At 41.8% G+C, this 15,789-nt stretch overlaps 1 protein-coding gene across 1 annotated transcript in view; it reads right to left on the bottom strand.

Moving 5' to 3' along the window:
* Positions 1–3,831: 3,831 nt before the first annotated feature.
* LOC115112778 (FERM domain-containing protein 5-like) overlaps positions 3,832–15,789 on the bottom strand; it is a 49,612-nt gene continuing 37,654 nt past the window's right edge. Inside the window, exons 8-15 of the mRNA XM_065012580.1 lie at positions 15,326–15,413; positions 14,480–14,568; positions 14,093–14,156; positions 13,323–13,414; positions 11,609–11,683; positions 11,433–11,501; positions 10,720–10,826; positions 3,832–6,876 (exon numbers count right to left, since the gene is read on the bottom strand). Of these exons, the coding sequence (XP_064868652.1) occupies positions 6,284–6,876; positions 10,720–10,826; positions 11,433–11,501; positions 11,609–11,683; positions 13,323–13,414; positions 14,093–14,156; positions 14,480–14,568; positions 15,326–15,413 (1,177 nt within the window). The 3' untranslated portion in view covers positions 3,832–6,283. The remainder of the gene's footprint in view (positions 6,877–10,719; positions 10,827–11,432; positions 11,502–11,608; positions 11,684–13,322; positions 13,415–14,092; positions 14,157–14,479; positions 14,569–15,325; positions 15,414–15,789) is intronic.

Raw genomic sequence — 15,789 nt, 5'->3', positions numbered from 1 at the left:
TATGGTTTTTACTAGATTGTAGTTTTTCATGTCTGTCTTTAATTGTGAAATTACTTGGTGCTGCCTATCTTGGCCAGGACGCTCTTGAAAAAGAGATTTCAAATCTCAATGAGCCCTTCTTGGTTAAATAAAGGTTAAATAAATAAAATGTCTCTGCCCGTGCTAAAACTGCCTTTTGACCACTAGAGGTCTCTCCGTTGCCACAAACAGTTCTTTAAAATAGTCAAAATGAAGCTAAGATAAATAAGAAATCTGTCTTAAATTGGCGTTTTTGCCGAGGTCTTATTCGCACAATTTTACATCTAACTAAGCTTTTTGGTGCAGTATTTCTCAAGTGAAAATATGTCTTCATGAGGTAGTCACCTGGAATGCATTTCAATTAACAGGTGTGCCTTCTTAAAAGTGAATTTGTAGAATTTCTTTCCTTAATGCGTTTGAGCCAATCAGTTGTGTTGTGACAAGGTAGGGGTGATAAACAGAAGATAGCCCTATTTGGTAAAAGACCAAGTCCATATTCTGTCAAGAACAGCTCAAATAAGCAACGAGAACCAACAGTAAATAATTTCTTTAAGACATGAATGTCAGTCAATCCGTAAAATGTCAAGAACTTTGAACGTTTCTTCAAGTGCAGTTGCCAAAACCATCTAAACCATCAAAACCATCAACCATATGATGAAACTGGCTCTCATGAGGACCGCCACAGGAAAGGAAGACAGAGAGTTACCTCTGTTGCAGAGTATAAGTTCATTAGAGTTAACTGCACCTCAGATTACAACCCAAAGAAATGCTTCACAGAGTTCAAGTAACAGACACATCTCAACATCAACTGTTCAGAGGAGACTGCGTGAATCAGGCCTTCATGGTCGAATTGCTGCAAAGAAACCACTACTAAAGGACGCCAATAAGAAGAACAAGAAAAACATGAGCAATGGATATTAGACCGGTGGAAATCTGTCCTTTGGTCTGATGAGTCCAAATGTTAGATTTTTGGTTCCAACCGCTGTGTCTTTGTGAGACGCAGAGTAGGTGAACGGATGATCTCTGCATGTGTGGTTCCCATAGTGACGCATGGAGGAGGAGATGTTATGGTGTGGGGGTGCTTTGCTGGTGACACTGTCTGCGATTTTATTTAGAATTCAAGGCACACTTAACCAGCATTCTGCAGTGATACGCCATCCCATCTGGTTTGCGCTTAGTGGGACTATCATTTGTTTTTCAACAGGACAATGACCCAAAACACACCTCCAGGCTGTGTAAGGGCTATTTTTTTAAATTTATTTTACCTTTATTTAACTAGGCAAGTCAGTTAAGAACAAATTCTTATTTTCAATGACGGCCTAGGAACAGTGGGTTAACTGCCTGTTCAGGGGCAGAACGACAGATTTGTACCTTGTCAGCTCATGGATTTGAACTTGCAACCTTCCGGTTACTAGTCCAACGCTCTAACCACTAGGCTACCCTGCCGCCCCAATGAGAGTGATGGAGTGCTGCATCGGATGACCTGGCCTCCACAATCCCCCGACCTCAAACCCAATTGAGATGGTTTGGGATGAGTTGGACCGTAGAGTGAAGGAAAAGCAGCCAACACGTTCTCAGTATATGTGGGAACTCCTTCAAGACTGTTGGAAAAGCATCATGAAGCTGGTTGAGAGAATGCCAAGAGTGTGCAAAGCTGTCATCAAGGCAAAGGGTGGTTACTTTGAAGAATCTAAATTATATTTTTATTTGGTACTACATTATTCCATATGTGTTATTTCATAGTTTTGATGCCTTCACTATTATTCTACAATGTAGAAAATAGTAAAAATAAAGAAAATCCCTTGAATGAGTAGAGTGTGTCCAAACTTTTGAATGGTACTGTATGTGCAAACCGTTTAGACTGGGAAGCATATGGTAAGGTTTACAAGGAACCATCAGAAATAACAAATATTGTATAGTATTTTATACTGTTAGAAAATAAGTGTTACAATGGTTGAGATGGTATGAGTAAGACTCACGAGGTGAAGGATACGGCACACACATTTAAGAATAAATTATATTTATTGATAAATTAATCATTGAATACACCAGTCTTCATTCTGTGATAAAAAATATTCAGTCTGAATTGGGAGTAACAACAGAAATACAGAAGACATGCTTACAGAGACCGATCCATATGCATGACCATGAGACAGGAAGGGAGCTAACAGAAGGACATTGCAGAGGCTGTCTGGGTGTTCCTAACACTGGAGTCATTGGGGACGTTCCAGGTCGTCTTCATTGCAGTCACACTGCTCCTCAGATCATCAGATCTTACCACCTGGGTCGCTAGTATTCATTAGTGCACACACCGTAGGAAAATGTCTTGCAACGAAACAATTAAGTTAAGGTTGTCCCTCCCTGTTTGTTTCTTCAGTTTGGTTTGTAGTGAATACAACCCCTGGAGACATGTTTGCACATCTCCGGAACCCCACTGATATGATATTTCTATTGATTTATAGCGATCTTTTGAGATGTGCAGCATGACTGCAACAACCTGGAACGCACCCATTGCAATCAACACTGAGCTGCATGTTACTGCTACACCGTCTTCTCATCATCAACTCATCCCATGCATTAAGAAGCTAGGTTCACCAGTATAACGGTAGGTAGGCTAATCATGAAAAACATGTCACTTGAATATCCAGTGATCCTATATGGAAAGACAGGAAACACATCAAAACAAACCGGAAAACATCACTTACTTTTTCTGTCTGTAGCTGCCCACATTGATTTCAACATTTCATTCTTTTCAAATGTTTTCATTATTGCTCAAATAAGGTTGTATTGTTTGTCATACACATTGAACTGAAATTCAAAGTTGCGATCTGAGGTATAAAAATCGAAATATTCTGCCTTGACTGGCCTTCCACAACTTCAAACAAAATCAATCACTTTAATCTAATACACCAATCAGGGACCAACCACTTGTCGTTATCTTAATATTGCTGCATAGCAGACCACATGAATTCATAAATCTATATTATTTATTAAACCCACCATACACTAGTCTACTGAGGGATTATAACATTAAAACAATATACATATGTCTGATAGGATTGTACTGATGCAAAACCAAATGATGATGTAGAAATATACTTTTATCTTGAGTATATGTAGGGTTGCAAAATTTCTGGTCACTTTCCCAAAATTCCAGAATTTCAGCTTATTCCCTCCGGTGTCCAGTAATCTTCCAATTGGGATTCCTGGAAAACATGGTAATTTTGGGACATTTTCCAGAATTTTTCAACCCTAAATTGATGCTATTCCCTCTCTCAACTTATTTATTCTAAGCCAACAGATAAGAGTGCCGGCTAAGGACAATACAATAGAAGTTTGCAGTGATTATCATTGTCCTGTTCTGCAGCTCTTCACTAATCAACCCTCTCCCAAACCCTCCTCAGGAACTCTAGCTCTCATGTGAAGTACCACTGAGGCTGCAGAGAGGTATCTTTGGTAGACATGTAAAGACAGTGTGAAAATGAGAGGGTATAATGCTCCCTTAGGTGGATTTGGAGGTAAACCTGACAAAAACGTTCCCTGGCCCAGATTAAACCAATTCCTAGACTACAAAGCACTTTGAATGGAGATGCACCATTAAGGATGCCATAGCTCAGGTGTAGTAGGCTTAATATGGGTCCGGGAAACCGTCCCTGAATCTCTACCTACTTTTCTTTAAATTCTAGTCCTCATCTGAATCACTGCGCTAAAAAAGTATCATTTTCAATGACAAAAAAATAACATTAGTTCAGTTAAAATAGGTTATACAAGGAAAACTCTAAATATAAGGAGACTCTACTTTGTACAAAATAATTCAGCAGGACTTCAATATATTCAACATTTTAAAATAACCCAATGCATTAGCACAACTACAAGTTGAAATGTATTTTTCACCTAGGCATGTTCACAGCAGGCATTTTCATTTTCTTATACCTTTGGAAAATAACCAGAATTATTCATTTCAAAGTGCACATTTAATAAACTAAAATGTACCATATCCAACCGTAAAATACTCCTAGTTTTTATCGTTATAGTATTACACATGTAGTCAGTGTTTTCAAGAGGTTGACCACTGTGTTCTACCCCCTACTGTACTTTCCAGGTCACATGATAATAACAAAGAACACCATTGCATCTAGTCAGTGTTTTCAAGAGGTTGACCACTGTGTTCTACCCCCTACTGTACTTTCCAGGTCACATGATAATAACAAAGAACACCATTGCATCTAGTTTGATTGAAAGTTTTTTTTTTAACTCATGATTGCTAGTTTTTATACATTGATTTAAAATAATTGGTAACAGTATTCTATCTGATGCCATTTGAAATCAGAAAACACAACAATTCCATACATTTGGTTTATAGTTTTGATGTACTGTATGACTGACAATTTGTAATGATGGTTAACTAACAAACCAACTATAATCCAAGTTTAGGACACCCACAGTCATTACACAGATATTCTTCAACTTTCTTATAAGACAGTATAGTACACTGAGTGTACAAAACATTAAGAACACCTACTCTTTCCATGACATAGACTCACCAGGTGAATGCCTCCCTTATTGATGTCACTTGTTAAATTCACTTCAATCAGTGTAGATGAAGGGGACGAGACAGGTTATTGAAGGATTTTTAAGCCTTGAGACCATTGAGACATGGATTGTGTATGTGTGTCATTCAGAGGATGAATGGACAAGATAAAAGATTTAAGTGCCTTTTAATGGGGTATGGTAGTAGGTGCCAGGCACACCAGTTTGTGTCAAGAACTGCAACGCTGCTGGGTTTTTCATGCTCAACAGTTCCCTGTGTGTATCAAGAATGGTCCACCACCCAAAGGACATCCAGCTAACTTGACTGTGGGAAGCATTGGAGTCAACATGGGCCAGCTTCCTTGTGGAACGCTTTCAACACCTTGTTGAGTTCATGCCCCGGCGAATTGAGACTGTTCCTAATGTTTGTTATACTCAGTGTATATGTACAGTAGCAGTCAAAAGTTTGGGCATACGTACTCATTCAAGGGTTTTTCTTTATTTTACTATTGTCTACATTGTAGAATAATAGTGAAGACATCAAAACTATGAAATAACACATGTAGTAACCAAAAAAGTGTTTTACAAATCAAAATATATTTTAGATTTTAGATTCTTCAAAGTAGCCACCCTTTGCATTGATGACAGCTTTGCACACTCTTGGCATTCTCTCAACCAGCTTCGCCTGTAATGCTTTTCCAACAGGAGTTCCCACATATGCTGAGCACTTGTTGGCTGCTTTTTCTTCATTCTGCAAAGGGTGGCTACTTTGAAGAATGTAAAATATATTTTCATTTGTTTAACACTGTTTTCGTTACTACATGATTCCATATGTGTTATTTCATAGTTGTGCTGTTCTTCACTATTATTGTACAATGTAGAAAATAGTAAAAATGAAGAAAAACACAGGAATGAGTAGGTGTGTCCAAACTTTTGAATGGTACTGTACATTCAAAAACGTACCTTTTTACATCTTCTATTGAATATCATATCTTTGTTTCTTTTTCAGACTCCAGACTTCAGTACTCCTGCCAATAGAAATGTTTCTCCTCCAATAGCAGCCCAAATGAAAGTTTCAGCAGCATTAGAATGATTATCATGGATGTTTTAAATGTTGACCCCAAATGAGTAAAAGGCATGGTTTTTCATCTCTCTCTCTCATCCTTTCTCAGCTCAAACTCATTGGACAGTACACAACTCAACACTTCACACCTCTATTTTTATATGTCCATCTAATATATTTGTATCCATCTTATTATTATACAGTTTTTTTCTCTCTTACAATTGATGTTCATATGAAGTAATAGAAAATAAAGGCAACTGTTCTGTTGGTTGAATAATATGTGTTTCCTCCCAGGCCTATAACAGACCTCAGACGTCTCATTTTATGTTGTTTTATAACTCTGTTAACTTGTCTCTTAGTAAAAAATAAAGTACCTTGAAATGACCTGAATTTCCAAAGTAAAACATGAGCTCAGAAAATGTCCTCCGTTCAGTCTGATGGTTAGAAAAGGGAAGAGGGTCAGCGAAGGGGGCGGTCCTTGGCTTGTAACAGGAAGTGTCTTGTGGGAGAAGCTTGAAGGTTAATTCCCATTCAGATGGAGCAGCCCTCCCTTCCTGTCTACAGCCTTCCTTTACTTCCTCCTATCCTCCCTCCATCCTTCACGTATGTCTTCTCAGAGGAGGCCTCTTTTTCATTCACTCTTCTTTCTCTCCCTCCATCGCTCAGTCTTTCTCACTTGTCTATAAGGAAGCCTCCCATCCAGCGGAACTTGCAGGCAACCCACCGTCTGAGAGGGCAGAAATACTCAAAGTGGAACTGCTGGAACTCAGGCGTCTTGCGTATGTCCCGGAGGAAGGCGATGTCCAGGTCAGACTCAGTCAGCATGATGAGGAGGGAGAGCAGGGCAAACAGCAGTCCCATGGTCACCAGGAACATACGCAACACACTCAGGATGAACTTATGTAGCTCCTGCACCTCGTTGTTAGGGAGAGACTTCCTGGTCCGACCCAGCCGAAGCACTCTGCCGTCGGGGCCAAACTCAGCCACCTGTCCCTCAGGAGTCCCGGCCTCCGACTCCTCCTCTTCGATGCTGCAGGGGGCTCCATTAGGGTGGCGTGCCACGGCTAGCTCCAGGCTGTGTTCAGCCGTGGGGGTGGGCAGCACACTGTCCGAGGGGCAGTAGGCCTCGTCAGAGATGACCCGCTGGGATGACCCGCCCTCGCCGGCATCTGTTGTGTGGTGACGGTGTCGCGGCATGAAGGAGTCGCCGTGGGAGACGGAACGCACGGGTGTGGAGTGGGCGGAGTCTCGTAGGGACTCCAGGCCTGAGAGAGATAGAGATAGTAGAAGAAACATCAAACTCAGAGCTGTGAAAATGTATCCCATCATAAAGACAATGAGCAACAACTCCTATTACACAACTAGTGAATCCACATAACACATATCAGTGTACCATGAAACAAAACTACACATTGGTGCCCTAAAATCCTGATAAACCCAGTCATTCTGGACGGAGGCTAACGACTGTTTAGTCTAAATTACACTATACTCCCTGGAAATACGATGATATTGCTAAAGTAGTCAAATGTTTAGTAGGAAACAACTTTTATCATTATCATGTTGTCAAATTAACTTTAGACATGGCAATGTTGTCATTAGCTAGCAAGTTTGTCAAAAATAGCTAGCAATGCTAACGGTAGCTAGCTAAAATCTGGTGTCCACTCAATCTTAGCTAGCTAACGCTATACTACAGTTGTGGCCAAAAGTTTTGAGAATGACACAAATATTAATTTTCACAAAGTCTGCTGCCTCAGTTTGTATGATGGCAATTTGCATATACTCCAGAATGTTATGAAGAGTGATCAGATGAATTGCAATTAATTGTAAAGTCCCTCTTTGCTATTCAAATGAACTGAATCCCCCAAAAACATTTACACTGCATTTCAGCCCGGCCACAAAAGGACCAGCTGACATCATCTCAGTGATTCTCTTGTTAACACAGGTGTGAGTGTTGACGAGGACAAGCCTGGAGATCACTCTCATGCTGATTGAGTTTGAATAACAGACTGGAAGCTTCAAACGGAGGGTGGTGCTTGGAATCATTGTTCTTCCTCTGTCAACCATGGTTACCTGCAAGGAAACACATGCCGTCGTCATTGCTTTGCACAAAAAGGGCTTCACAGGCAAGGATATTGCTGCCAGTAAGATTGCATCTAAATCAACCATTTATCGGATCATCAAGAACTTCAAGGAGAGCGGTTCAATTGTTGTGAAGAAGGCTTCAGGGCGCCCAAGAAAGTCCACCAAGCACCAGGACCGTCTCCTAAAGTTCCTGATTCAGCTTGCTCAGGAATGGCAGCAGGCAGGTGTGAGTGCATCTGCACGCACAGTGAGGCGAAGACTTTTGGAGGATGGCCTGGTGTCAAGAAGGGCAGCAAAGAAGCCACTTCTCTCCAGGAAAAACATCAGGGACAGACTGATATTCTACAAAAGGTACAGGGATTGGACTGCTGAGGACTGGGGTAAAGTCATTTTCTCTGATGAATCCCCTTTCCGATTGTTTGGGGCATGCGGAAAAAAGCTTGTCCGGAGAAGACAAGGTGAGCGCTACCATCAGTCCCGTGTCATGCCAACAGTAAAGCATCCTGAGACCATTCATGTGTGGGGTTGCTTCTCAGCCAAGGGAGTGGGTTCACTCACAATTCTGCCTAGAACACAGCCTAGAACACAGAATAAAGAATGGTACCAGCACATCCTCCGAGAGTAACGTCTCCCAACCATCCAGGGACAGTTTGGTGACGAACAATGCCTTTTCCAGCATGATGGAGCACCTTGCCATAAGGCAAAAGTGATAACTAAGTGGCTAGGGGAACAAAACATCAATATTCTGGATCCATGGCCAGGAAACTCCCCAGACCTTGATCCCATTGAGAACTTGTGGTCAATCCTCAAGAGGCGGGTGGACAAACAAAAACCCACAAATTCTGACAAACTCCAAGCATTGATTATGCAAGAATGGGCGGCCATCAGTCAGGATGTGGCCCAGAAGTTAATTGACAGCATGTCAGGGCGGATTGCAGAGGTCTTGAAAAAGAAGGGTCAACACTGCAAATATTGACTCTTTGCATCAACTTCATGTAATTGTCAATAAAAGCCTTTGACACTTATGAAATGCTTGTAATTATTCTTCAGTATTCCATAGTAACATCTGACAAAAATATCTAAAGACACTGAGGCAGCAGACTTTGTGAAAATTAATATTATTATTAATTAAAATATTGTGACGAAACATGCAATCATGAATACCTGGAATACCCCAACCAATCCTCTCCAAATGCTCCACTACACTGCTACACAACAGACATTAAATGCAGCCACTGATGTCACTCTACAACACTACTAACATGACCTTAAACCAAATCAACTCAGAATCAAAGCCGTCAGCCATAACATTTACTCGAGACAACATTTCGCACAACACTAGAACCAAACCAAATAATTCCGTCTAGCCGCATGCCATCGTTCCATCTCTAATGAAAACAGGGAATCTGAGAAGGAAGAGGTTCCTCGAAGGCTTCTTGTGTTACCCCAGACTCCAGGGTCATGGCTTCCAAAGCTGTTTCAAAGCAATGTTACTAAGATCTGTAACACTAGATGGAGGAATCTGTGCCATGATGATGTACTTGCTCTTTAAGATGTGTAAGTGTAACCCTGGATGGTTTAGTAAGGGATTCTGGATCCTGTGCCATGATGATGAGGTCATTTACCTTCGGAGGAGCTACCTGGCCTGTTGGAGCCATAACCAGGAGGTGTTACGCTCAGCCTGAACGAAGCCCTGGAGGCCTCTGCGGACCCAAACCCGGAGGCTGAGGGTGCCCTAGGGAGGGCAGGGAAGATGGGTATGGCCCCCAGAACCTTGCCCATGAGTCTGGGCCCCAGCTGGAGGACGCGGACCTTCATATCACGGTAGCAGTGGTTGATCATGCACAGATGCACATTCACCTTGGTCTCGATCCTGATCAGACATTTCACCATGGTGGCTGTTGAAGGAGTGAATAAGCCCACTGTACCGGCGTCCAAGTTACCACTGTCCTACAACTGCCCTACCACCGTCCTACCACTGTCCTACAACTGCCCTACCACCGTCCTACCACCCTACTCTTCCCCTGTGTCTGTCCGCTCTACTTTTGTCCCTTGTCTGCTGTTGTCCCCTTTCCCTTTGTCCTTGTGACTGGCGATGGCTGGCTACACTACACCACTGTCTCTGTCAGTGAGGCAGGCTGGGAGATTTACTGGCAGCATCCTGAGAGCAGGAATGTGGCCCAATTGCAGTTTGGTTATCTTACCCCCCCACCCCCTAAAACGGATACCCTTCTAACCATATGCTCCATAGTGACATACATGGAGAGGCCCTGACAGGAGGGCTATTTTTAGGCTGGGTATTATTACCACTGTAGATTCCAATGAAGAACAGGAAAGGTTTGGACAGGGTTGGAGGGGTTCAATATCAGGACCTGTCATTGTACAATACAATGCAACCGACATCATGTAGGTAAGTTGCTACTTCACGTTCCTGTTTATACTGTAAAAGGGACTGTGAATGTTCTTTACAAACCAGCAAGGTGACTTTCTCCTGCCACAATAATACCTTACAGTCACAGCAACTCTTGAGAGAATTGCAAGAATGACAAAGAGAATAGATAATTGGTGCAGTCTTTGGTGTGTGTGTGTGTGTGTGTGTGTGTGTGCCTGTGTGTGTGTGTGCCTGTGTTAAAAGCCCCCAGAATAGAGGCACTGTAAGTGGCACCAGTCAGACACTAAAGCAGTGCAGTACCATAGCAGCATAGACCTCAGACACGTTTAAATCGTATGGCAGCTGCTTTGTAAGGCACTTCTAAAGTAAATGTAGGGTTTAAAGTAGCTCGGCTAGCGGTGCAGATGCAATCTGGGACCAGTTTACTAATGGACTAAAATGCACTTTCAATGGAGATTATTCATTGAGCTTACTTTTCCGTCCAGGAGTAGGCTTTATCTGGGTCTGGCAAACCAGCCATCTGTGTGCTATAACGTTTTGTTACACACATGAGTAGACTTAATCCAACCCTATCTATGTCTACTGTAAATTATTGTAACTGAAGTGTGTGGAGCGGGGCCAGTGTGTGTTTTACCCTCCATTATGGAGATGTGTACAGCTCTCCGTCTTTGTCGGGGGACACTGGTCAGCCTTGGGCCGTGGGTGATGGAAGGACAGCTCCTACTGGGTACCAGACCAGCCCTGTGGAAACGTGTTACATGTTGGGGTTACAGGCAAACACTCTTAGAAAAAAGGGTTACAAAAGGGTTCTTCTGCTGTCCCCATAGGAGAACCTTTATTGATTCCAGGTAGAACCATTTTTGGTTAAAGGTAGAACCCTCTGTGGAAAGGGTTCTACATGAAACCGAAAAGGGTTCTATCTGGAAACAAATAGTTATTCAAAGAGTTCTCCTATGGGGACAGCTGAAGAACCCTTTTAGGTTCTAGATAGGATGATATATAGTGGAGGTAATTCAGCTGACAGTTTTATCCAAAGGGACTCACAGTCAAGTAACATATAGTGTATATTCAGTATGTGGGCCATGTGGGAATCACACCATCTAGAGTTGTAAGCAACATGATCAAACTAAGTGCCATGGGTAGCCCAATTCTGATATTGTTTTCAATAATTGGTCTTTTGACCATTCAGATCAGATCTGAAAAAATATCTAATGTGATTGGTCAAAAGACCAATGAGTGGGAAAAAGATCAGAATTGGGCTACCTGTCTAAACACAGCCATGGTGTAACTCAGACATCAAACTAACTGCCATTGTGTAACTCAGACATCAAAAGCACCAAGGCTCACCTGTGAATCTCTGGAGGTTCCCGTTTTATTTTGGCACTTTGCTCCATCACTTCCTTAGCAACCCTGCCACTGAGAGCCAACACAGAGGCAAAACATAACACTCAACCGTGCATTATCACCAAAACCTGAACTGAAGGATCCTCAAAACGTTACTTATAGCCAGTACATGTATTTACCTGTATCTGAATCTACTTCCTTTGAAGAACAGATTACTGCTGGACACCGTTCTGACCTGGCTGGACTTGTCCAACCTGTGAGTGAACAGAGACAAAGAGATTTAGCAATGTAATAACATTGTAATAATCACACATACACTACCGGTCAAAAGTTTTAGAACACCTATTCATTCAAGGGTTTACTTTATTTTTTACTATTTTCTACATTATAGCGATGACATCAAAACTATGAAATAACACATATGGAATCATGTAGTAACCAAAAAAGTGTTAAACAAATCTAACTATATTTTAAATTTGAGATTCTTCAAAGTAGCCACTTTTTGTCTTGATGGCAGCTTTGCACACTCTTGGCATTCTCTGAACCAGCTTCACCTGGAATGCTTTTCCAACAGTCTTGAAGGAGTTCCCACATATGATGGGCACTTGCTGGCTGCTTTTCCTTCACTCTACAGTCCGACTCATCCCAAACTATCTCAATTTGTTTGAGGTTGGGGGATTGTGAAGGCCAGGTCACCCGATGCAGCACTTCATCACTCTCCTTTGTAAAATAGCCCTTACACAGCCTGGAGGTGTGTTGGGTCATTGTCCTGTTGAAAAACAAATGATAGTCCCACTAAGCACAAACCAGATGGGATGGCGTGTCGCTGCAGAATGCTGTGGTAGCCATGCTGGTTAAGTGTGCCTTGAATTCAAAATAAATCCCTGACAGTGTCCCTAGCAAAGCACCCGCACACAATAATGCCTCCTCCTCCATGCTTTACGATGGGAAATACACATGCGGAGATCATCCGTTCACCCACAGACACGGCAGTTGGAACCAAAAATATCCAATTTGGACTCCAAAGGACACATTTCCACCGCGCTAATGTCCATTGCTCGTGTTTCTTTGCCCAAGCAAGTCTCTTCTTATTATTGGATTCTTTGCAGCAATTTGACCATGAAGGCCTGATTCACACAGTCTCCTCTGAACAGTTGATATTGAGATGTGTTTGTTACATGAACTCTGTGAAGCATTTATTTGGGCTGCAATTTCTGAGGCTGGTAACTCTAATGAATTTATCCTCTGCAGCAGAGGTAACTCGGTCTTCCATTCCTGTGTCGGTTCTCATGAGAGCCAGTTTCATCACTGCGCTTGATGGTTTTTGCGACTGCACTTGAAGAAACGTTCAAAGTTCTTGAAATGTTCCGTATTAACTGACACTCATGTCTTAAAGTAATGATGGACTGTCGTTTCACTTTGCTTATTTGAGCTGTTCTTGCCATAATATGGACTTGGTCTTTTACCAAATAGGGCTATCTTCTGTATACCCCCCTACCTTGTCACAACACAACTGATTGGCTCAAACACATTAAGAAGGAAAGATATTCTACAAATTAACTTTGATGAAGGCACACCTGTTAATTGAAATGCATTCCAGGTGACTACCTCATGAAGCTGGTTAAGAAAATGCCAAGAGTGTGCAAAGCTGTCATTTTGAAGAATCTCAAATATAAAATATATTTTGATTTGTTGAAAACTTTTTTGGTTACTACATGATGTGTTATTTCATAGATTTGATGTCTTCACTATTATTCTACAATGTAGAAAATATTTTAAAAAAAGAAAAAACATTGAATGAGTAGGTGTTCTAACACGTTTGACCGGTAGTGTACATTGTATCATATATTGATTTATTGATGGATTAAATTACTGATAGTCAGTGTAACTCACTTGTAGAAAGCCTGATTCTCAACTCCACACTTCCACAGGTGTTTACAGGCCTCAGGTGTAGGTGCAAAATATGTCAAGATGATCTTCTTGTCCTGTAGTGAGTATACACATGTAGGTATGCATAAGCACATCTGAGTATGACAGAGTTTGCACATCTTGTATTTCACATCTTCTAACTTGGCTACCAAAACCATAGAAATAGAATGAATAGAACGGGTTTGGAAGCTCTTACCCTGGCATTTGACTGGTAAACTCATGGGTACACTTGCAATGGCTCCCTGGTATTGTGATGCAATAATTTACATGTTCTATAAACTGAGGCTGGATTGCCATGGTAATGCAGAATGTTCATTCGAATTATGCTAACTGGTGTGGCTCATGCGATGGAATACATTTTTTGTAATGCCAGTTGTGTTGACTCAAATCATAGCACAGATTGAAGGGTACACTTCCTGCTTTTACTTTCTGGCATGGGTACACACAAAATGGCTGCCAGTCCACCAATTAAGCAATCATTGACTTGAATGGAGACACCACTTCTATTCATTCTATTTATATGAACGAGACAACAATGAGTACACATTTATCTATCAACAATGGACCCACATCTTATTTCCAGTTAAGTCATTAACTTCTCTATTACGGATAAATTACACCTTCTCCCCAAAGGCCATTTCCAATGCATAAAACAGGTTTATCTACATGAATTTCACTGTGTAATTCCAGAGCAGAAAGGAAACCATTTTAATAATGCATGTCATGGAACCCACCTCTTTCTGATTTGCATATATATGGAATGTCTTTGCCTCAAACTTCAGCTTTGTCACCTCGTCCCTACCCACCAAGACAAGACAAGACCAGTCAAAACCGAACAGAACATTGAGAAGCGTTGAAATATTCTTTGTGACCAACTGGCAGATTAGAACAGCTCTGTTTTCTCGTCAGGAGGAGGGACAAATAGGTTTAGGTCTGAGACTGTGGGATTCTGGACTGCCAGGTTAAATAGAACAATTGCTAACGACAGGCAAGCCAAATGTCGCACGTTTTATGCAACAACTACACACTTACATCTCTTACATTTTATGCAACTATTTCTGTCTGTAAAACAATGAAGGCTTGACAAAAGTTATGACTATGCTAACCATATTATTACTCACCAATTGAGGAAATGGACTCTCCTGTTCCCCTGCAGGACAGTGAAGCCAAACGGAGTGAAGGCCAGGAAGGCAGGGTTCCCTGACACATCCTGACACAGACACAACACAAGTATTGAATACTATGTTGTTGTACAGATGTCGGATCTTAACTTGATCACTCTTTTGTCGCAGAGAATTTTCCTGCTACATCAGGAAATTCAAATGAGCCTTGTGAGTCCCTGAAAAATAGCAGTTGAGTCAATGGGATCAGGGCATGCTATAAACATTATTTTCTCACTCGCTCAAACGCTAGGTCTAGGTCCTATTACTGCAACATTCAAATGTACCTAAATGTATTTGAAATGCAACCATACACATCAACAACCACCATTTTATATAGCTTAACAACACAAGATAGATATTGGTCTCCACTAGGCTACGACATGGTCAACTATATCCTAAGCTTATGAATGAACTGTCAAAATTGAGTTCAATCGCAGGCGGCGTCCATTTATTATAATCCACACAAGACACGCTGTAGCCGGCACGTAGCCTACATAAGGTACCCTGTAGGTAAGGTACTGTGTTGTATACAAACACCGCTTCCAGCTGTCCCCTGGCAGAGATTTTAAATATTTATTCATTATTCAAATCCTCCTGCTGCAGGATTATTTTCCTCCTGCGACAAAAGGTGTCAAATTAAGATCCGACATCTGTATGTAATGTACAACTGGCCTCACAAACAGAATAGCAAAAAAACATATTGTATTAAACGAGGTTCAGGCTGTACTGGAATCAATAGAGAGCTAAAAGGACTCTGCCAGTGCAGAGCTATAATGGACCCTTCTCTTATCAAGGTGTTTGTACCTTGCAGGGGTGAGGGTCCACACCATACGTCTCCAGCTCCTGGGCCTTCTGCAGGAAGTTCAGCTCGGACTCTTCTGGAGTCTGTCCTCTGGGAGATGAGGACACAACAGACAGATTACTGTGGGCTGTGTGATGATGGATGGAAAAGGTTCCAGCGGTGAGCTAATGATTTGTAAAGTGAATTTCCTTTCATTCATTTCAGTGAGTGAAAGATGAGAGAGACCAACACTAGAGGGCAGCAGAGGTAAGATCCCATAGGTGGTATACAGTAGTAGAGTCTGTATATATGGATACTGCATATACTGTGAAGGGGGAGGGGAGAGAGAGAGAGAGAGAGCCTCTTGAGGGTGATGTGATGTTCAGCTGACTGGCAGAGTTGTCCCAGGTTGCCACAAACTAATGACACAGCAGTACAGTACTGAGAAATACACGCGCATGCGCACACACACACGCACACGCACACA

The sequence above is a fragment of the Oncorhynchus nerka genome, linkage group LG28, assembly GCF_034236695.1.
Source record: "Oncorhynchus nerka isolate Pitt River linkage group LG28, Oner_Uvic_2.0, whole genome shotgun sequence".
Classification (NCBI taxonomy): Eukaryota; Metazoa; Chordata; class Actinopteri; order Salmoniformes; family Salmonidae; genus Oncorhynchus; species Oncorhynchus nerka.
The sequence above is the reverse complement of the archived record's forward strand: the minus strand, read 5'-3'. Positions and strand labels throughout refer to the sequence as shown.